At 33.2% G+C, this 25029-nt stretch overlaps 1 protein-coding gene across 3 annotated transcripts in view; it reads right to left on the bottom strand.

The window, feature by feature from the left end:
- The window catches only part of LOC143226946 (thyrostimulin alpha-2 subunit-like), a 103735-nt gene that overhangs the window by 13889 nt on the left and 64817 nt on the right, over window positions 1–25029 (bottom strand). The window contains exons 1-3 of one of the 3 annotated variants that reach the window (XM_076458511.1): window positions 20603–20738; window positions 15875–16022; window positions 3676–3851 (exon numbers count right to left, since the gene is read on the bottom strand). In XM_076458511.1, the coding sequence (XP_076314626.1) occupies window positions 3676–3851; window positions 15875–15992 (294 nt within the window). In that variant the 5' untranslated portion in view covers window positions 15993–16022; window positions 20603–20738. Of the gene's footprint in view, window positions 1–3675; window positions 3852–15874; window positions 16023–20577; window positions 20739–25029 lie in introns of those variants that run through there. The other 2 variants (XM_076458517.1, XM_076458504.1) reach the window with 2 other exon arrangements.

Raw genomic sequence — 25029 nt, 5'->3', positions numbered from 1 at the left:
CACACCAAACATACTCGCCCTTTCAGCCGTGGGGGACGTTATAATGTGACGATCAATCCCACTATTCGTTGGTAAGAGAGTAACCCAAGAGTTGGGGGTGATGACTAGCTGGCTTCCCTCCAGTCTTACACTGCTAAATTAGGGACGGCTAGCGAAGATATGTGTTTGGTATGACGCGGATTCAAACCCGCACCCGCAGGTTATGAGTCGAGTGGTTTTAGCTACCTGGCCATGTCGAGCGAAGGGATATCTCTATATAATTATCTCATATTTTGAATAGATAGACAAGAGGGGGGGAGGTATTTAGTTAGTCCTTCTGAATATTAAATTGAAATTTATAGAGGATGTTACATGTTCGAAATATTTTATGAAGCTTGTCGCTAGTATTCTTTAAAAAAGTCACACTTGCGTGCCCACATCTAGAGCGTTTGTCAAAGTGACAGTGGAAAGCTTAAGCGTGATTTGTGGATGAAGTAGTTTTATAATGTCTCTCTGTAGACATCTTCTTAAGTTTACAGTTAATGTCCTTTAAAAGATAAGTTGTGTTTCAAAGCAATGGCATTAGGAGTTCTATTTTTAATAAACATTTTTGTTTTTGTTTATTAGTTGTTAAATACAGAGCTATACAATGAGCTGTATTTTCTATGCTCATCACTGTACCGAAACCCGATTTTTAGCGTCATAAACCCTTAGACGTTTGTCTGAGCCGTCGGAAGCTCCATAATCCTAAACATGTTTGTAATAAACTGTTTAAGCTAGTGTTCTCGATAAACACTCGAGGAAACTAATAGAACTTTGTTACGATAACTAGAGACATTTTACTTTGTTATTGATTATAAAAATCAAGGTAATTTCATAAATGTGTTGTTCACAAACGGAGACAGAATGATTTAGATTTCTTTCGTCGCTAACAAAACAAAAAATACGTGGGCCGGAAACGAAATTAGAATCAACTTAGTATGAACATACAGTGTCTTACTGGATTGTTTCACAGTCTTGTTAGCTCGAAAGCACAAAGAACTCGTTTCACAAAACATGGCCGATTCATTTACTCGAACTGCTACTTTAGTCTTGGACTTTGAGAGGGCGCTGTAGTCTCATTATTTTATGTCGGTTATCTGTAGTCTTAAAATTAACGTCAGTAAAAATGTACATATAAAAATTTGTTTGATGTTTACAGATGTGCTTTTCTTTTGGTATTCAAAATTAATCTCTTTGATTTGATTTTATTTGATTTTATTCTCAAACAAGTTAATAGTAATCTTAAAACAGTAAAATAAAACAAAGGTAACATTCTTCTTCTGCATAGATACGGGGTTATATTTCACAGCAAATAACCAAACGTGACTTTACTTAAAAAACAACAACAAAGACTAAAAACCTTTTATCACGAAATAAAAGCTTTCGTAACAATAAATTCTTTATTCGTTTTTCATGTACAAATGATAAAACGAAACATTTATCTTGAATCAAATAAAATTACTTTTTGTAACAGTATACTTTACACTTACCTTTCAACAACAGTTACTCTTCAAAAGCCGGTAAGGTTGAGGGCTTAAAATGCTAAAATTTTGGCTCCAATTCCCGTGGTAGATACGGCTCAGATAACTTACTGTTAAGTTTGCTTTAAACAATAGTTTGACAGTGTAAACACTAACTGTTTTTCATGTAAACTCACTGAAGATATTTATCTTGAAACAAAATAAAAATATTCGGTGGGATTATATCTGTTTTATATACGTATATATAAACTCTAAAGATCACACGGTCCCAGTGATGTAGCTGTAAGACTGCAGGCTTAAAAAGATATAAATGTTTGAATTGGTGGTGGGTACAGTACAGAAATGTTTGTTGTTGTTTTCTTTAAATTTCGCACAAAGCTACTCAAGGGCTATCTGCGCTAGCCGTCCCTAATTTAGCAGTGTAAGACTAGAGAGAAGGCAGCTAGTCATCACCACCCACCATCAACTGTTTGGCTTACTCTTTTACCAACGAATAGTGGGATTGATCTTAACATTATACCGCCCCCACTGCTAACAGCATATTTGGCGCGACGGTGATTTGAACCCGCGACCCTAAGATTACGACTCGAACGCCTTAACTCACCTGGCCATACCGGGCCTTCCTCACAACCTAGTCCGATACAAAATCAACATATCATGAATTTATTTTAACAGATATAAAACTTATTTCAAAGATTAACAAAGACAAAATACATGCAGAGGTTGTTACGCTTACAATACGAAACAATAAATAAATATTTACAAGTATGTGAAAACAATGGAAATGTTTTTTATTTGTGCACATACTTGACTGTTTTATTTCATAAAAGGTAAATTGTGTTCGTTGTCATTTAAATACTGTAAGATGTAATAGACTGCGTTCCAAACAACTAAGAACGAGAAAAATCATTAGTTTCATGTGAGCACAACTCTGATACAATTACACTTTCTTGAAGTTAATATTTTATTCTTTTCTTCAACTGCTCTTTCTGAAATTCTAAATGGAAATGATGTTAGAAGTGCATCTCACGACTCTTTTATTGTACTCAATAAACTTTTCAATTGTAATACACAGAACGTGAATAGTTGCCCTTCGTGTGTCTTAAACCACATGAAATTTTTTCTTATATCGTCTATGAAAGGTATTTCATTTTCAATCAATTTATCACTTGCACTAAATTGTACAGCCCGGCATCGCCAGGTGGGTTAAGGCGTTTGACTCGCAATCTGAGGGTCTCGGGTTCGAATCCCCATCGCACCAAACATGCTCGCCCTTTCAGCCGTAGGGGGTCATAATGTGACGGACAATCCCACTATTCGTTGGTAAAAGAGTAGCCTAAGAGTCGGCGGTGATGACTAGTTGCCTTCCCTCTAGTCTTACACTGCAAAATTAGGGACGACTAGCGTAGATAGTCCTCGTGCAGCTTTACGCGAAATTCCAAAAAAACAAACAAACACTACATTGGGGATGTTATCACAGCTTATTCAGCAAAAAAACACAAGCATAAGAAAGCCAGTTGTCTTTTATTGTCTATTGTTCTATAGTATGTCGTTTTCTATTAGAATTGGAAAATCAACAGGAAAAAACAACAAAAAGACATATTTTCACATTTCCGACATCTGTATGTACAGTTTAAGCACTGCAAAATTCACCTGTATTTTTTATTATTCAAATCGCTGGATTACGACATTTCGGTAAGCTATAAACAATTTTTTTTCACGATCAAAAGGACTGAAACTTACAAGCGGAAAGATACATGAAATGACAACCGCTAGAGCTTCTGTTTGTTCTGCAGAGAACAGTTTCTAATACGTAGTAAGTAGGTCCAGTGCTATTGGACTGTGGTGGTGACGCACGACATAATTTTCCTAATAGTTTAAACGCATGTAATTTTCTCTATAAACATAATAACGTTGAGGTAGAAAGACTTTATGATTCATAAATTATAATTAATATAAAGCGAAAGCTAAATTTACAAAAATAACCAACATGATTTAAATTCTATTTTATTTTTATGTATTATATTTAACTTTGATTTGATAAGATTTAATTTTTGTCAAATTTTAGCTCAGGAAAAAATAAAACTCTTAGATCAAAATAATTGAATAGTAAAAACGCTTTTATAGGAAACATTAAGAAATAATTATTAAAATAATGTTGTCAAAATCTTACATCTTCTGTTTCCATTATGTTGCAGCACTGTCCAATCGAAGTCACTGCTTGGTTCGAGTTCATTCTCAAAGTCTCTTCGGTTGAGGGTATGGAATACGACACGCAGTAACCTCTGCAAGCATTTGTAGTAATATCAAACTCCACGCAATCAGGGATGCTGATATGACGAGTATGTCCTGTAAGTAAGAAAATACCGAATATACCGAAGCAGAACAGAATCACCATTCAAAATATTGTATCTCTAGTAAGTAGCCATAAATAAACGTTGACTTGTTACTTTGCATGACTGAGTTACGAAATTATTCAATCAAAATATATCCATTACATGAGCTTCTGTAGGAACGATCTCAAAATATGTTCTGTTTCAAGAACAAATAAAACCAAAATTAAGAGAAAAAAATATCTGCATTTATTGCTTTTCAATAAATACGTCATACTTTGTTGTAGCCTACATAGTGCATAATTCTTCTCGCGATTCATGACATGCACATGTTTTACTGATGTCACGTTAAGCATCCCTTATGTGACATTAATATAGTGTATACTGAGTGACTGACAGACAATATACTACTGTAATGTAGTGCGAGTGCTTAAAACATGTGACTTCTCCAGACAGCCTTCGGCACCCTTTTGTGGAAATTATGCTGTAATTATTTTGAAAGTGGGTTAGCAGCAAATGAGTGGACAACTGTAGGAAATAACATTTAATTGAGTTATATATATATTAAATTGTAATATTTGGCATATTTTAACAAAATATGATGCTTTATCATGATGAATAATATGGAGCTATTGCAAATCTGTATCTTGATAGCCTAAAGTTCATAATTCTCTATTTGATAACGGACAATGCCCATTGATGAAAATTATTTTCTTATCTTCCGCTGATCGGCTTTCATGGCATTTTGCGTAAATTTTGCTTTCTACCAAATCACATGAACCGAGGGAAAGCAAACATGCAGAGTTTAAACTTAGTAATCAGTATATTATTTTTTAATGCCTTGAGGCATTACGCGCTTACGTATGGAGTTATTTCAAAACACCGCTCAGAAACTTTATTATCTTTCGGTGAAAATAGTTATGCCGGTGCAAATCGACTTTCACATTAGACAAAAGAAACACTGCTGAGAAGAAACTTTCCAGGTGTGGGAAGGCGCTGAGATAGGTCAGACAAAATACCGGGTGTGAGCTTCGCCGTCGGAAGCTTTAGGTCAGTCACTAGCGTGTCGGACACAGTGTTTGGGATGGCCAAAGTTTGGGAAACTATAGCCCACCATTAGCGTCACCTCTGACCCATGCTTCAAAAAGAGATTTTTAATCGCAAACATCGACTTTGTGCATCCTGTTTAATTAAGATACGCCTATTTTCATGATGACTAGAATTATGCAGTTAAGTAAACACTAATCAGTCTCTCAAACACGAGAGTTGTAAGCAGTGTTTCATCATCGCCATCTAGTGTTGCTCGTTTCATTAGTTATGCAAATTGGAATACATTTTCAAATATAATTAAATTAAGTTTAATAATACGTGTGGATTGATATCTTTCGTTATTAGGAACTTTGTTTCAACTTGAATGTGCCATTCTTATAAGCTACTGGATTTTTGGTACAATTTTATTTTGGGTACATTTATTACCGTGATTGATTTGCGAAGGATTACACATCAACTTCGTTTTCGCCTAAATGTGGAATAATGAATGTTTAAGAATAAATTATATTTAACTATACAGTTATTTGTCTTATTAACCTCTTTTCTTCTGAGAGGAATATTAGTTTGTTTTAACCAAGTGCTCTTCATATGTTGAGGCTAAAGTTCTGAAAATGTAAAAGATACCTGAAAAGTAAATAAATCCAATAGTTGCAAGTCTAATATTCAGAACCTTCAATAAAACAGAGAAGTTTGTAAAAGGATCTCCAAGTCCATAATTCTTATATATCGGAATATTTTATTTGTTTAAATGTCCTTCCCAGTGGCACAGCGGTATTTCTGCGGACTAACAACGTTAAAAACTACATTTCGATACCCGTAAATGGCAGGGCAGAGATATCCCATTCCATAGCTCTGTGCTTAACTTCAAATAGTAACAACGACTATTTAAACGTTCAGAAAGCTGGAGAATATTTTTACTGTGGAATGCATTTATCACTGTTTTTATTTCTTGATTAACTATAAGTGTTTATAGCTTAGAAAGTGAAACGTTTCCTGTTAAATATTTACTCTTATCAACGTTCACAAAATCTAAAATTATAATTGAAGATGTGCTAAAACTTCTACGTAAAAACAGGCGAAAAGTTGAGTAATAATTTGAGCTTAAGAAAGCGTTTTTAAATGAAATATAGACAAAACGAATTAACTATACATACTCAAACCTACGGAAGAGAATGTTTAATACTAAAACTTCAAAACAGATATTTCAAAAGTTTCAAGTCAGACGTATAGCATACCGTCTTTTGAGTAAAGGTTTGCAATAAATAAAGTCTACCTAAGCGTAAAAACAACTGTTTCTTTTCAGTTTGAAGTTTTCCTTATGGATAGGCCCGGCATGGACAGGTGGGTTAAGGCGTTCGACTCGTAATTTGAGGGTCTCGGGTTCGAATCCTTGTCACGCCTAACATGCTCGCCTTTTCAGCCGTGGAGGCGTTATAGTGTGACGGTCAATCCAACTATTCTTTGGTAAAAGAGTAACCCAAGAGTTGGCTATGGATGGTGATGGCTAGCTTCCTTCCCTCTAGTCTTACACTGCTAAATTAGGGACGGCTAGCGCAGATATGGCTCGTGTAGTTTTGCGCGAAATGCAAAAATAAACAAACCTTATGGATATCCGAACAAAGGTTTATGCCGCAGATTATCTTGCACACGTTTATAGTCCAATGTGAAATACTATTTCAGGTACATAAGTAAGTACTAAGTAAATGGTGCAGCAAATAATAATCTTTCAAGTCCAAATGCTTTAGACACCATTTTAAACTTTAAACATAAGCGACTTTTATTGAAGCTGGCATTACAATGATATAGACGTTGCTTAATGTAAACATCATTACTTAGTTCCCGGATGTAGTAATAATCATTTTTACGACGCATCAACGGGTGTTCAGATGTAATGTAATTGAAATGGTGAATTTCTTTTTCCATTGGTTCAACACGTAACTTTAGGCTAAAATACATCGATCTTGTCAAGGAAAGGATAAAATGTGAACGAAGCAATTTGTTCAGTGTATCTTTAGGGCAAAACAAACACTTACTTCTCTTTTGGAAAACAAAAAATTATATCATTAAGAAGGCAAGCTTAAATCGACGAAATTCCTCACCTTTAATAATTCAGTGTTAACTCCGGATCTTATGAAAGTATCATGTTCAACTTTATTTGGATCGGATATATGAAGAATATAAAATTCATATTATCATGTGCAGTTTTTTTTAATCGTGTAATTATTGGATTAATAACTGATTCACACAGCTATTGAGAAACTGCTTTTTGCAATTTGTTCAAGGAAACGTAAGGTACAAAAGTTCTAAAATCCAATAGGACAACTTGTTGAAGTTGTATAGCTTTTCTCGAATAGGATGAACAAATTTACAGAATAAAAAAAAAAAACAATTTTGATTAACCTATCAAAAGCGCCCTTTTCCAGATTTGATTATTCAATTGTTTCAAGCGTGGTGATCATTTATGCCTCTTCGTTTTGTTTTTGAGTACCTCCACATTCATTGCGACCACTTCTTGCTAATGTGTTTTTTACTGGAAGTGACGTGCACACCTGTACACAGCTCGGTAATTGGCTGGATCTTTATTGAGTTATAGTGTATCACTATCCTACGTTACTTAATATTATTTTCCAAGATTTTAGTGACAACCACTTCTGTTATCAAAAGTTCTGATTTCATATGCCCTCTGCAGGGTTTCTACACAGTCCTTATTGAAACACGTAATTTAATTTCAATCCATTGCGTTTAGTAGCCTTCACTAGCCAAAACTTTGACGTCTACACGTTTTTTACGTGACATTTTTCTTCTGGTATCCATGAGTACATCAACATAGTGTTACTGGGAATGATATACCGTCTGTATCTTTGTATACATTACACTAGTATGGCGGCACCTGACTGGTTTCATAACATTAAATCACAAGTGGCTGTACTCTAATGCAGCTTATTTTCACACAATAAAACTAGAGATAACTCATGCTATTTGTATTTATATCCATTCTCACGTGTTGCGAGCTATTGGTATCTATTTGATAGAATAAAACAACATTTCTTTTACTAATAACATCATGTTTAGGAACAATAAAAGACCTAGTCGTCCATCTAGGTTGCCTCATCCGTTAAACTAAACTAAAAATACTAAATAGGTAGATTTAAAAAATCTTAAAGCCAGTCCTTATCATTCACGTAGTTGCCAAACTTTCTCTTAAGCTTGTTTAAATTTACTGTTTCCAAACATCTGAAGGTAAACCATCCCAGAGTTCAACCACCCTATTAGAAAAATAAAATTGGCACACCCGACCAAAAGTAATATATATGTAATCTAATTACACTAATCTCGCCATTAAACATGAAAAATACGATTCATCAGCATCATAAGTTTCCTTAACAATCATAAATATATTTTTTTTTTTTTGAAGAGGAAGCAATTTCAAAGATCTTAATCTCTCCTCATATGACAATCCATCCATCTCAGGCACCGCTCTAGTAACCCTCCTCTAAACCATTTCGAACAATTCAATGTTCTTCTTAAGATAAGGAGCCAGATACCAAACATAATACTCTAAATGTAGCTGAATCAGTGACCTATACAATGAAATTATAACCTCTTTTAAACTTGTGTTCAGTATTTCTGTAGCTACAACCTAAAATCCGATTTAACCTACTACCAGCAACAACACTCTGCTTGAATGGTCCAAGAGATTAATCAACCAATATAACAAGGTCCATTTCTTTCAAAACACTATTAAGGTTACTCCTACCCAAATTATACTTATAATTGAAATTATGATAACCCACATACATTGTCTTGCATTTATTATAATTAAAACTCTTTTGTGATTTATTTTACCAACCCAGTAGGATCCTTTTCACAGCGCCCCCCAGTGGCTCAGCGGTATGTCTGCGGACTTGCAACGCTAAAAACCTGGTTTCAATACCCGTGGTGGGCAGAGCACAGACAGCCCATTGTGCAGCTTTGTGCTTAATTCAAAACAACAAAACAAGAACAACCTTTTCACAGCTAACAAATTGCTTTAATTTATTGACAATTTCTAAGAATCTTCAACCCTGATAATGTTTTTGTGGTCTGTCTAAGAGTGGTCTAGTTTGATAGGGGCTTTAAGCTCACCAGTAAAATTCTGAGTATTATATCTTTTAAATAACTGCTTGGAATGGTGTGCTATTTATTATGAGGAAATATCAGACTGACATTGGTTTGGTTTCTATACAGCATTCCAGGAATGCAGATATTACAATATTTTCTAAAATTTTACAATTACCAAAACAACATCCAGGTTGCTCTCAAATCAAGCACTGGATGGTTGGGCTGATCGCTCCGTTTCATTGTTTTTGTCTAGCGATTTCTATACTCAAGGCACCATGAAACTTGCTTTTAGAATTCACAGTTGTGATAAGCGGGTTATAGGCTCCAACCATTTGTACAGAGTTGGAGTTTGGTCTGTAGGTTCCAACTCTCTTAAAGTCTTGGATAATAGAATTACTATCAGGATTTTAGATTATTTTGCAGCATATTTCGAAGTTTGCATGAAGTAGGGAAGTGCTACGTTTGTGTTACAAAACTTAAAGATTTATCCTTGAATGTCGTTTGTAAGTGCCCATAGTCCATTGTGTAGCTTTGTACTTAACAGTAATCAAACAAAAAAAAACTAACACACTCTATTAAAATAAATTATCCATTTTGGTTGACGAAAATAATTGTACAAATAACTGGTAATTGTGAACAAGGGAATATCATAATATGTAAAAATTATCTTCAGAAGTTATTCGATTCTACACATCTAAAAAAGTAAAATATTTTACCTGTTATTGAAACGTATTCTCACAGTAAACAAATGAATACAAAGCAAAATAAGTCCTTAGTACACAAGTCTGTTTCTGCAAGAGTTAAAAAGGCTTTGTAACAATAAATATTTTGTAATTTATCGAAAACCTTAGAGAGTTGAATCACAATATAACTATGTAATAGTCAGTGTAATGACTGATCAAATTATTGGACCCTATGAGAACAGATTGTTTCATGTCATACACAGCCTTTGTGAACCGTACATTTTATGTATAGATTAAAAAAAGCTGAGGAGCTGAAAGTACATCTGACTAAAAATACATATAGATTAAAAACCAACCATTTAACATTTTTGAGGCTATATCATCAGTCTAAAAGGGACTTTAATACTAGAGTTATAAATTTATTTTGAAAGACATCTTTTAAAATTATGTTAGATTTCAGGGTTTTTATTCTATTTTTCTATAAGTGGGAGAATTGTGAAGACATACATACACCAGTTTTTTTATAATAAGCTCGAGATAAATGTTTCATAGCAATTCAGAGAAACGTTGTTATTTTTTCAAAAATGAAAACTGATGCCAAAAGAAAGATGTCTCTGAAAGAAGATACTTATTCCTGTACTTCCAACGTTTAGTAAATCAGTTGTGTGTCTCTACACAGTCTTATCAACATTAACAATAATTCCTCAAACCAAGTAAATTCCGATAAAGATGGTAAAAAGAATGAAGAAAAATTATATCATTTTATTTATTTATCAGATTCTCATCGTTAAACATTCTTTTACAAGACCACAGCCATCTTTATTTAATGAGATACAAGTTTTCGTTTACAATTACGAACTTAATACAGAACTCCGACAAACTAAACAAGAAGCTGTTGGTATAAGACTAAACTTCATTTTATCAGATAAAATGTTTTTTTTCCTTCAGCGCATCTCTTAAGAACATGATAAATAAAGTGTGAGCTTTTTTAATCGCCATAGTTTTTTCTTTCTGAAAATATATTGTTCACTGTTACAACTACATAAAGCTTTCGGCACTCATCTGGAGCCGTCTACAGGAGGAACTCACAGAAAAGTTCATAAGTTCAATAAACAAAGATGACCTATACTTTTAGAAGAATTTCCATTACTGAAGAATTCGAATTCAATTTAGGTTTGATTCGCTTTAAATCACCAAAGTGTTTTTGTTCTGAAATCTTGCTCACTGTTGAAACACGATCTTTGGCAAATTAAAAGGATCTTGTGATAAAATTCAGTCCCATTTTATAACATACTGGCAGATGCCAGTTGAAAGAATTTAATGGTAGTTTCATACAAATAGTGACAAATGTATATATAAAAGCAGTCAACCAAATTCCTTGGATCAGCGCGTATATTCAACATGATTGTCTAGGGAGCTGTTTACACCTGTCTTTTATCATTCCGTGTGTTATTTCAAATATATTGCTGTCATATAAAATTGACAGCAATGCATTGTTGGCAAAAAGGTTTGGATTTCAATTTAGTGGTTGCATCCAGTATAACAAAGCGATAAGGTTCACTATGTGACCGCGGGTACTTTTTAATACTTGATCAATCCATTTCTTGTCATTTTAAAGAGCACATGAAAAGACCGCTTCTGAAGCAAGCGATTTTTCATAGATGCCATTTCTATTACTACCAAAAAAGAGATATTCAATTTATTTCAATTCAAATCAGTTTATTAAGTATGATACAATAAAATCGAGTATATATATATATATTATACTGTCATGAATATATATATATATAAATATATACCGAACAAAAACAAATATATGTGAAACCACGTTCCTGTCTGTATTCATTACTCCCGTTATGCTCCAATCTTAAATGTATTTTTGTTCTTTATATCTTTTTCTCTGGTTGACTGTTTAAAACATACTGAGACTGTCTAATCAATGTTGATATTGAAATGAAGTTAAAGGACCTGTACAAAACGTGTACTGAAAGAAGGATTTTAATATATATATTTTGTTTCTACAATTTATCATTCTGAAAATACAGAACGTGACAGACAAATAGACATTTGGCTATTATATATATAGATAATTATTTTCATTTCAACATGTTTTTTTACGAGCTATGCGCATCGGATGGATCAGGTAGGACTTAATAGTTATCGTTCCGGACTGTGAATACGAAATTCATGTGATCAGTGATGTTGTAAAAACGGCTCGTTTGGGTTGAGAAATTTTTTTACGTAGAGGAGTGAACAACGTTACGACCTTCTTCGGTCATCCATGGTTCGAATACTGTTACTGTGAAATCGTGCTCTAAACTTAAGGGACGTGAGTATTTAGTTAGAAAGAAGGGAGAATTTGGATAGTCCTCTGCTGATAGAGCGGTAAGTCTACTATTGGTTTATTTTGAATTTTGCGCAAAGCTACACGAGGACTATCTGTGCTATCCATCCCTAATTTAGCAGTGTAAAACTAGAGGGAAGGCAGCTAGTCATCACCACCCACTACCAACTCTTGGGCTACTCTTTTACCAACGAATAGTGGGATTGACCCTCACATTATAACGCCCCCACGGATGAAAGTTCAAGCATGTTTGGTGTGACGGGGGTCCGAACCCGCGACCCTTGGATTACGAGTCAAATGACTTTACCACCTGGCCATGCTGAGCCCGTAAGTCTACGGATTTATAACGCTAAATCAGCAGTTCGATTCCCCTCGGTGAACTCAGCAGATAGCCCGATGTAGCTTTGCTGTAACAAAACAAACACACACACACATAAGTTCGGATAGAAGAATATCAAAGTTGGAGGTGTCCACTATTGTCATTCTGCCTTCTATCCAGCCTATCACGATAAATTTAGGGACGGATAGCGCACCTAGCCCTTATCTAGCTTTTCGAAAATATCAAAAACAAAACATAGAAAAAAAGCTTATCCTATTTGGTAAAAAAAATATTTTTATAATATTAACATAAACACGTTCCAAAACAGCTCTACCACATTAAAGATTAGCTTCATCTTATAAACGATAAATCTCCAATTTATTGTCTTTATACGACTTGAACAAAGAGAGGCTGTGACAGAAATATGGGAAGAATGAAACTTAGGTATCATCAGATGAAAGACTTGTCGTGATCATTTTTCTCTGTTTCTGATCCTGAGAGCATAGAACAGAATGCCATTACCAATTTAGGCGAGAGCCTGTCAGACGATTGTTTGGAATTTGTCATAGCTCCAGCATTCTTTGTGATATTTAAAAAAAACAAACTAAAAACAGTTAAAAACACTAGCTTCCGTAGACAAGATTACATATGCTATGGTAGTAGTTTAATCTTTATAATTCTACAACATAAATAAATTACAGAATAATGGTTTTTGCTTAAAAATTCCACATTTTTAGCCGCGGCATAATGGGTCATAGAAAGGCTCTGATTTTTTTTTTTTTTTTTCAAGTACAAATTTTTAGATCATATCTCCGCCATCTATTGACCGATTTGAGATCTAATTACAGCTTTGGACTCAAGAGGTCAAACCCTTTCGCATGACTTATTTGGCTACACCCAAGGCCTCACAGATTAATTTACTCTAATACTGTCTGAACGAATTTCAATTTGAGGGTAGGCTGGAAGAGATTCTGAGGAGTAATAAAAATCGAAATGGGAACACGTGCGTCCCATGCTTGGTGTTGCTGACTCATAAAAATATAGTTAATAAGTAAGAAGAATAAAGTCTCATAGATTGCTTTACTCTAATTCTGCCTAAAAGAATTTCAAGTGCCGCGGCTATTGAATGTTCCCTTTTGTTTCATTTATTTTGAACCTGTTGGTTTCTTTTCCCTTCCCTATGGAGATGCTTCCTTTAAAGAGATACATTTTGAGAGACCTCACTGAAAGACATGAAATAAGAGACTAAGAATATTTGACTCGTATGTTAATGTACTGGTGGCACTAACAATGTAAAAGACGATAACAAGGAAATGATTTCTGAATGTTAAGATATAGTTTTATTTTGTTGGGTAAGGAAGTATTTACTAGATCGGCATTTAATGTCATACATATTACACCTGAAACTTTTGTAATATAACGCACAATCTTTCTCTCCTGATATATAAAAACAGAAAGAGAAACCTTCGTGTGTCTTTGTATGAAATGTGCCTTATGTTAAAGTAATAGAGGTAATGAATGAACTTTTAATTTTTTATTTTATTGTAAGCACAAATAAGTTAAAGTTTATGTCGTTACTGCAAAACATTTAAGGAACTACAAGATTATTTATTGAGAAAACTGAAAGGTGCAACATGTATTTATTTTTGTCTCAAATTTTCTGGAAGGCGTCAGTGTGTCCTGATGAAAAATAAAAAAAACAAATGAATCTCATTGTGAAAAGTGACGAGACACGTTTCGTTGTTACACAGCGCACGTAGCTACTATTGTTATGATTTACTGTAACTAAAACGTTAATTTTATCAATGTATGTTGCGCAGTAATAACAAAATTTATTTAATTATCATCGTATTAAATCAGATAGATCTAAAGAGTCCAGAGATGTGTCTTATATAGATAATATTACTGGCTTCATTAGTTACAGCTCAGTTACAATTACACGTCATTTCGTGTCGTGGAACTTGTTATCATGTCTTTAAGAGCTAAAAGCTGTTAGATACACTCATGAACAATTAGAAATCGAACAAATCTTAATTTACTACAGATATAATAGTATGTAAAGTTTGAATTAAAACTAAGAACTATTACCCAGAATAGTTCATATATATATATATATATATATTTAGAACTATATATACAAAGGACAAAAATATGTTATTTTCATTCTTTTGAGGTAAGTGGAAAATTGTTTAATATTTTATTTGCAGACCATGGTATGTTGAAATACAACAATCGATATGTTGCTTCTATGCCTTATTTTATCCAAAAATACAACTTAGTGTAAGATACAGTGAAGGTTTCTATCTTTAAAGTACATTAAGATACTTTAAACTTAAAGTAGGATAAATATTTTAAAGTTTAACTGTAAAATAAAGTCTATATAACTTTCAAGAGGAGGAAGAGAGATAACATCCTAAAGAAACTAGAATTAAATAACCTGAACAAGAGACTCTAATATTTCTGTAAAAACCAAACCTGTCGGTACCTAAGTCCTAGTCGTTTCTAGAGGCGATCATAAGTAAAGACGAGCTCGAATTAATAAAGATAAAAAACACATTGTCTGTACCCTTCTCTCTTATGTTGACCTTACTTTTAAATACGATTTCGGCAAATAACTAGTGCACTAATTCGGAGTTGAGTTTCAATTTAATTAGAATAATTTAATAACTTATACAATAATCTGATTACTTATGATTTAGAATCGATATTATTGATAATTATGACTGTCTCAATTAATTATCTCCTACCAAGAATGTAAAGTAATCTGTTAGTCAAACATGGTTTGATCCGGAGTAATCGGATTAAGAGAGTGATATTTTTCGTTTTTCGCTTTTGTAATTTTTTTAAACGCCCCGTCTTCCAATTAGGCAAAGTTCGATCAATTTAAGGAATCTTGTATTATCTTATGAGATGTGTTGGTATAAGAAAAATTGAATTTTTTGGTTTTCAAGGCAAGGTATTTGTTAGTGCAGCATAGAGCTAGCTTTTAATTTTCTAAGGAGTTCTGTCTTGTTTTATGAAATACTCTTTAATATAACATAATATAATCTCGTATTGTTTTGTGAGGTGTTCATTGGTATAACGTTAAGTCAGTTTCAGGTTTTCTAAGGAGTTTTGTATTGTTTGATAAATTATTCTGTGGCATAATAAAAATTAAAACACTTTATTTTCTAAAGCATCTTTTACTGTTTCTGAGATATTTACTAGTATAAGATAAGTTATGCACTTACATTTTAAGAAAATTAAGTATGTTTAGTTAGGCCTGAGATTAATTGAGCTATTTATTGTACTGCGACAAGGTGATTCGTAAGAAGCTGTATCTAATATGTCGTATATTAAGAGCTCAATGAAAGCCTTTCATGATATTAAGCAGTAAGTATTACTTGTACACTAACAAATAAAATGACAAAACGTGTAATAACTTCCGTTTTCGCATTAGTATGTTTATCTTAAGAGAGAATAAACCAAGACATTTACAAAAGCAACCAATGTAATTCAGAGGTATACAGATAATAATACTGATTCATTAGGTCTAGACTTACCAACTTTATGACAACCTGGTCTTTGCCACGCGAACCCTTTTACTGGTAAACTTCCATAGATGGTTATCAAAGCCACTCCCCATAGTAGAAACTTGAGCAAGAACCTGCAGGTTGCCATGGCTACCCAAACTGTTGCTCGAATGTGTACCTATTACAAACAATAATAGCAAAATAAAATTTATATGTGTTAACTTTACTTAGCATATAATACAAACTGATATAAGAACAAACTGTTCTCAGAGAAGTGAGCTTACTTAGATAAATCAGACTAGTTCTCAGATGGGTGTTGAGCTATGGGTGGTATGGTATGAAATCAAGATTATTTAATTGAATGAATACAAATTGTAACTGTACATAGAAAAGCCATATTCTTATTCTGCTCATGACTACAAAACAGTTTTTTACTATTACTCGTATTTCGTTGGATGTGTTCAATGAGAATAACTCTTTTTTTTTTCTGTTCGTTTTCATGCTCTAACCTTAAATTTGCCACGATTCTTCTTCTGAAAATACCTTATACCACTTTACACTCAAACACCTGCTTGTCCTGTCCAAAAGATATGACATTCTTGTGTTTTATTAGTGGTTATGTTTCACGTATATGAAATAACATTTTTTCATTGTACTTTGTTAAACAAACAAATAAATGAGTTAGAGGAAAAATCAGAAACACCAAGTGGAAGTGGTTTTATAGCGTTTAGTTCCATATTTCGCTGTTAGAGCTCCTTCATTTCTTTATAGAAGAGCATCTGCAAGGTTCTAAAGGATATGTTGAGGTTTTATTCCTGGAAGACACAGTTTGACATAAACTTGACGGTCTTATTAACTCATAATATCTTCTCCAACCACTGTTAGAATTACTTAAAGAGACGTATAGATAGTCGCCATGTTATAACAACATTTAATACTATTCTCCTTCGCTCACCCACGATGAACCTTCAACCATTGTTAAAGTTCCATGATGAATGAAACTTAAGGGATAGTCGCCATGTTATAACAACATTTAGTACTATTCTCCTTTACTCATGATGATTCTCCAACCACAGTTAGAGTTATCTGATGAGACTTATAAGATTATCGCTTTGCTGTAGCAATACATGTTATTGACACTGTTGCAAAAGTAAGAATTTCTGCAAATTGGACCCTATAGCACCTATTAATTAGGTCTTGCATCCTGTCCCCTTTGAAAATCAATTTAGTCAAACTTCTTTCACATGTTGCTTGACAACTAATACGCAGTAGAGCTTGCATATGTTTAGATAATACGGTTAACATGTTTAAGGGGTCAATTAATAATAAAAAACGTTAACGGTTTTTTTCCATTTTTGTAAATAAATTTGAGCATTGTATTAATTTACTATTCATGATAGTAAAAAATAACGACACTCCATTTCTTTTAAGATGTGAAAGAATAAAAACCACTAAAAACATTATAATTTAGACAAATATTAGCGACACTAAACATGAATAAACTAAACAGCTAAAGTGGCCCCAAATTACGCGGATTTTTTGAATCAGAATTTTGAATTTGTCTCTTTTACTAATTTAGAAAATAACGTATTTTCAATTAATGCTATCCAAAACTCATAACTTTGTCATAGTTGGGTATTTAAATATAGCAACACTTCTCAATCAGGCACGCGTGTTGTGCGCTTGCGCTTATTGGTTGCTAGGGGTAATATACTTATAGCGTACAAGGTATTAGTGTATAGTTGAAATTACTTTTAACAAGTGTATTATCATGAGTCGTGATAGTGTATTTTGGTTTGTGAAAATATTGCAATTAGTATTTTTAGGAGTTGAGTGAGTCGGCCATATTCGTGTTTAGGGCTAGAACCGCTTCTGGGTGCATAGAATGCTTCCATCGAAATATTAAACATATTATTATGTGCTCACCCACCCTTTAGTGGCTCAGGGGCAGGAGTTGGAGCCTACACCACTAAAAACTGGGTTCGATACTAGTAACTGCCTATTGTGTAACTTTGCGCTTAACAACAGACAAGAGGCCCGGCAGGGCGCTTGACTAGTAATCTGAGGGCCGCGAGTTCGAATCCCGTCGCACGAAACATACTCTCCCTTTCAGCAGTAGAAGCGTTATAATGCTAATATCAATCCCACTATTCGTCGGTAAAAGAGAAGCCCAAAAGTTGGCGATGGGTGGTGATGACTTGCTGCATTCCCTCTAGTCTTACACTGCCAAATTACGGGCGGCTAGCGCAAATAGCCCTCGAGTAGCTTTGCGCGAAATTTAAAACAAACAAATAAAGCATTTTATATTTTTATTTACAATAACAGAAAAAATTTGTGAGACACCCCCATTGCTTCCGTAATTTTTATTAGGAACGGCTAGCGCAGATAGTCCTCGTGTAACTTTGCATAAACTTTAAAAACAAACAAACAAAAATATTTATTTTCCCTATTTAGCTATAATAACTTTAAATAGCTAATTTTTATTTTCATATCTTATCACTGTCTGACAATATTGGTTTGGTATTCGTGTTAACTTCAAGCAAGTCCGTTATGAAGAAAAAGTGATTTCAAAATAAAGAACCTTCCTAATTGTGAGTGAGAGTTTATAACAATTTTTCAATTAGTGAGAGCTGAAGAAGTACATTTCTTAGCAATAAAACTAAAAACGAAGACGTTTGCTCTCCTATTTGTTTAAGGCTTAGATAGTTACCTGGCTCGGCATGGCCAAGTGGTTGAGGCACACCACTCGTAATCCGAGGATCGCGGATTCGAATCCCCGTCACACCAAACGTGCTCGCCCTTACAGCCGTGGGGACGTTATAATGTTACGGTCAATCTCACTATACGTTGGTAAAAGAGTAGCCCAAGAGTTGGCGGTGGGTGATGATGATTAGCTGCCTTCCCTTTTGTCCCTGCCAAATTAGGAACGACTAGCGCAGATAGCCCTCGTGTAGCTTTGTGCGAAATTAAAAACAAACAAACAAACAATCGATTGTTACCAAGTGTTACTTCTACATTTTGAAGAACTTTTGTGCTTTCATGTGAAAACAGTTTGATATATGACGTCCCTCTAGTGAAATGAAATAGAACAAGACGTTTAAAAACAGTGCCACTTGTATTCAACCAAACTTATTTGAATGAAACCCGCGTCGACTCCTGATTAAACCAGATGTGCTTTGACGTTAAAAGCAATGCTTGAACAAGTAATGTTGCAGAAGAATTCTTATTTGGCAATCATTGAGAAGAGTTCCAGTTTCCGATTTCAGATGCACAATACATTCAAAGTTTCAAACACGTAGAGTTATATCAGACGTCGACAATTTGGATAGCGTTACATTTCTCCTTCATTCCCTCGGTATCTTAAGTTTACGATCATCCACCGAAAGTTGCGAGTTAACAACAATGTATTCTTCTTTTTGGTTTGTGCTCCTTTGTAATTTCAGAGAAACGTTTACTGCTATATATTTCTTTGTTCAGAAAGTAGGTTCAGATAGGTAGGTTAACTACTTTGAAGGATGCTCAAAAAAAGTAAACACGATTTAACTCTTAACAAGTGCTAGAGAAGTAACACGTACAAATAGCATTGTTGACTAACAAAATCCAGTCACTCAATTTTAAAGTAAATGCACGATAGGCAAAAAGGACACTAAATAGTAACAAAAGAACGATGAGTTAGCTTTTAAAATACAATAACTCAATTTTAAAGCAATTTCGCAATGAATAAAAATCAGGGCAAACACTAATAAGTAACCTTAAAATCAATTTTTTGTTGATGTCAAAACAAAGTATCTCAGTTCCAAATCAAACGTTTGCTTAAATAAAAACAATACAGATCAACAAATTCAAATGTTAAAATTATTAAGAGATTTATTTCAATATTGATCTCTCTAGCACTAGGATTTCATTATTCTGAAAAGACCTTTTTACAGGGAACTACGTATATCATAATAGGGTTGTTTGTTTGTTTTCGATATTCACGCAAAGCTACTCGTGAAAGTCTACGCGAGCTGACCATGATTTTGCGCTAATAATGAATTAGAACGAAGACAGCTAGTCAAAAACATTCACCACTAATTCTTACATTATCTTAATAAAACAAGGGAATTAACTGTCACTCTTCTAACGCACCCAAAGCCCAAAAGTTAGACAACGATTTCACGGGAGTATGATATAAACCATGAACAATCAAATTCATACTCTGGCACACTAGTAGTAACTAAGTAGTAAATAAGGATTACACTGTATTTAGTCATCAAGGAACGACATTATAATGTACGTGACCATCAAGCAACGACATTATACTGTACTTGGTCTTCAAGCAACGATTATTCTTATGTGAAGTTTAAAAATGATATTGATACTAGTATGTATATAATATATTTGAAGTTCACACTTAAAACGAATAATTAAGAATATTTGAATCTTTATAAGGTACACACTTAAACACGAAAGTATTTTAAATTTATGGTAGTGGCTCTCGTTTTCTGTTGCTTTAATTAGAAATACCCGAATGATTATAAGCAATTTGGCGACGTAATAATAAAAATACAGACAAACACACCAAAAGAAAACATAATACCAAGATAAAATATTAAAAGTAGAATACATAAAACCAGACTAAACATTTAAAACAATCAACAAAATAAAACTTCTCTACCCCCTTCCCCATAAACAAAAGTTGAGACTTTAATAACATTTATTACTTGTAGCTACCTGGATATAATTCATCTTACCCAAACATGTGCTTAACTAACTTACGGAAGTAGTACTGTGCTCGCTAGGATAGACCAGTTCCTGTCGTTACACTTCTGATAAGAGAAAGAAGGCAGCAGGCAATATTTGAGTAATACAACCCAGTTACTGATAACGGTGAATCTTTCTGAGAACAACATCATAAATCAATACGGTATTTTCTGCAGGACTCTTGGCTCGCCCCCAGGTGTTCCCACACATCAACAGAGGCGCATGTGTACTTTAGCTGCACGGTGATAACGACTTTAGTTAGAGATGGGGCCACTCCTACTCCGTAATAAATATCAATGTGTATGTTAATTTACTTTGTAACATTAACCACTAATCATTTGTACGTGTCAAAATACTGAAACCTGAAAAATGGGTTATAATTATCACGCACTGTGACCCTTGATACGATTCTCAGACTAATTCTTATTATTGGTTTGTGGCCTAGAACCTAACTATCACTTAAGTTTAAGGTTCACTAGAACCTTACTACTAGTATATCACCTCGAACGTAACTACCACTTAAGTTTTGTAATCCTAACGTCTTACTACTGATATGTGACCAAGAACCTAACACCCAGTTAAATTATGTAGCAATAAAATATGCACTTATTAATTTTTATAACATTAAAACATAACACTCGTTACGTTTTGTAACATTACAACGTAACACTTAAGTTTTGTAATATTAGAACATAACACTACGATCTAACTTTTGATAAGGTTTGTATCACGCGACTTATCAATTACTTATATTATCACTTTAAAAGTAAACTATTAATTCCTGTTTATGATTCGAGAACATATTTATTAACTATGTTTTGACACAAGTTTCTAACAATTTGTAAGACTTGAGACTCTAAAACCTTATAACTCATTAATATTATGTTGAACAACTAACTAAATTTGTGATAGTATAACCGAGCTATTAAATCATTTTGTCTCGCTACAGCCTATTTGTGATTCTAAAACTTAACTTATAGTTACGTTTTTGACATTAGAACATAACTAATTGTAACATTTTGTGCCACTAGTATACATTTCTTTGTTAAGGCCATGGCTTTATAACCTAACTTCTATTTACGTTTCTGACTCCAGAACGTAACTGATTATAAAGTTTTGTGCCATTATAGCATAACTAACTACTAAGGTTGTGACTTTATATCGTTAACTTCTAGTGGCTTTTTTGACTTCAAAACATAACTAACTGTTGAGGTTGTGACTCGTTCTAGTTAGGTTTCTGATTCCAGAATAACTAATTGCAAAGTTCTTTTTCTCACTAAAATATAACTAACTCTTGAGGTTATAACCTAACTTCTAATTATTTTTTCAATTCCAGAACATAATTAATTGTAAAGTTTTTGTGCCACTAGAGCACAAGTAACTGTTTAGGTTTTAACTCTGTGATTTAATTCAGAGCATAATTATCTGTGGAGGTTTTACACTTAAGAACCTAATTTTATTATTAAGTTTTCAGTTCTAGTACATAACTGTTGGTTAGGTTTGTGACACTAGAATCTTATGAATGGTAATGGTTATCAATCTAATGTTTCAGTATTGAAAATCTTTCTAAATATACAATATAATGACTGTTGAGTTTGTAACTTTAGAAGGCAGCTGGTAATTAAGTTTGCAACTACAGAACTTAAATAAGGATTAAGTTTTAAAGACAGAATTTAACTAGTAATTAAGTTTATAACTACAGAACGTAATTGTTGACTTTAAGTCTTTCTTTTTCTTCTGGAAGGAGACTACACATACTTCCTAATGACAGATACTTCCTTACGACAGATACTTCCTTATAACAGATACTTCCTTACGACAGATACTTCCTCGTAACAGATACTTCCTTACGACAGATACTTCCTTATAACAGACACTTCCTTATGACAGATACTAGCAATTGAGTTTGCAACTCTGGAAAACAACTGGTAATTGCTTTTTAGCTCAAGAAGTTAAGTAGCAATTATTTATATAACTATATAACATAATTAGATTTAAGTTTCAAACTCTGGAACCTAACTAGAGGTTAAGTTTAACACTCTAAAATCCAACTACTCATTAAGTAGGTAAAACTAGAATCAAACTATCGATTAAGCTTATAACTGTAAAACCTAACTAGATATTAAACTTGTAACACTATAATTTATCTAATTAAATTTTGTAACACTGAAATCGAACCAGTTATGAAGTTTGTAACTCTAGAACGTAGATATTGCTTACTTTGGTGTATTTTAGAAATTAGACGTTTGTATGTTTGTAACACTAAAAACAAACTATTGAGATCATATTTTTTTACATGATGCTTATTTTTGTCATTTTAAACTATTGCTAAAATCTATTTTAGTCTACCGTAAACTAAAACTCGATGTTTTTACGTTTGTCACACCAGAATCGATACACTCATTACATTTGTATTTATTGTACCTATTGATGAGAGAACATAACTATTTGATATGTTTTTAATACTAGATTATGGCTATCAGTCACATTCTAACAATATATTCAAACTGCTTACTAAATGTGTATCGTTATAACTGTTCTCCGCCTTAAATCTTTAACAGTAAATTGGTAATGTTGTAAATCATCCCTGGGTTATTTTTCACACTATAGCATAATAATAAGTTGATAATAATTGAAATAATAATTAATTATGTGATCTGCTTTCTTGAATAGAACCAAGTTATCAGCTGAACTAACTATAATGATATGTTTAGCATTGCAATAAAATCATCGTAAAAGGTTTGTGATCCAAGAACCTATCCGTTATCTAAATATGAAATAATGAAACCCAACTATTATCCATCTTTGAGTCTAACTATTATTTATGTTTGAAATATTTAGACTAAAATATTGTCTCCTCGTGTTGACTAGAAGCCCACTTGAAGTATGGTAAAAATGTATTCTGAAGACGGCTGGTATGGGTATTAACACTTTAATTAAAATAAAGTACAGAATAACGTTACGACCTTCTCAGGTGATCTTCAGGTTAACAGGGATGTACTTTATTTTAATTAATGTGTTAATACCCACACCAGCTGTCTTTAGAATACATTTAAACTACTGTCTATCTCTGAAGTACTCGAGCCAAATTATTATCACTCTTTAAAATAATGGAACCTAAATACTGTTTATTTTTAAAATAACTAAACCCAACTATTGTTGTCTGTTGTTAACCCTCTAATGCACGTATCACGAAGATGCGATGGAAAATGTTTTCATTGGACTTCTTACTGAAATAGACCTATATTGCGCATAAAATGTTTTTGTGGAACACATTTTGGTAAATTAAAAACGGATACGTTACCTAAAAATAACATTGTTCGATAAAAAACCAACAAAAATAATTCGATGGTTTGTTTAGAGAGTTATCTGGACGTAAGAGCGTTCAACTACCGAACTGAAACACGTGTATGTGTATTCAAGCAACAAAGATAGACTTGCCACCTATACGTTAAAATGTGAGATAGAAGGTAAATTTGGTGGATTATAATTATGGTCTTTCTTTAAAAGTCTATAAAATAACCATTGTCCGTCTTTACAGTATTAAAACTCGTAATTTATTAAAACAACGCGAAAAATACTATACACATAAATATATATTTTCATCTTTTATTAAAATTGTCCTCAAGTTTTTATTGTACATATCCATTGAAACTATTTAAAATAATTTATAAATAAGATACGATACTTAAACATGTATTGTTATACACAGTTACAACTTTTACTGTTAAGGGTTAGTGTTATGACTCGGGCCGTGCAGCCGACCTGACAGAAGTGTATTTTTATAGATATATGTAAATAACAATATTTTAAGTACATAAACTGTTTTTAAAAATGAATACTTGAAGTCTTCTGTGGTTGAAAGCTTCCATATGATGCTTGTAACAACTTTTTCATTTTCTGATAAAGACGGTATTGTTTTCATAATAATAATATGATAAAGATTATCTTAAAAAAGAATTAATATAGATCTTAAAATGTTGTCATAATCTGGTTGTACACTTATAAGAACTATTCTCCTTTAAGATAATAACTGCTTATGTATTTATACAAAATAACCCGGGAAAAAGTTGGCAAATGTTCATTTGTTGTGCTCGTGCACAGCGAGTGCACGATAAAACAACGACTATAGGACAAAACAACCAGAGGATCTCGACTGTATTACCAGAGTGTAGTTATTTCAAATATACTTGCTTAACTGTGTAAACCTTTTCATGGGGTTTGTAACTTTGCAAGCGGAAAATCGCTGAGTACAACACATTCTAAAGTCTTGTTTGTGTAGACGACGAAAAATATTCTGTTAACTCTGAAACAACCAATGAATAAAGTTGCGTTATGTTGCTAAACCACTTAAGTGTTTCTGGATGTAACTGAGAGAAAAAAAAACTTGAAATACATGATAAAATCTTTGTTTTATGTGAATTTTACATTCATTTCGCAGA

Source organism: Tachypleus tridentatus, chromosome 1 (assembly GCF_004210375.1).
Source record: "Tachypleus tridentatus isolate NWPU-2018 chromosome 1, ASM421037v1, whole genome shotgun sequence".
In the NCBI taxonomy this organism is placed as follows: Eukaryota; Metazoa; Arthropoda; class Merostomata; order Xiphosura; family Limulidae; genus Tachypleus; species Tachypleus tridentatus.
This window is presented reverse-complemented; position numbering and strand designations above follow the sequence as displayed.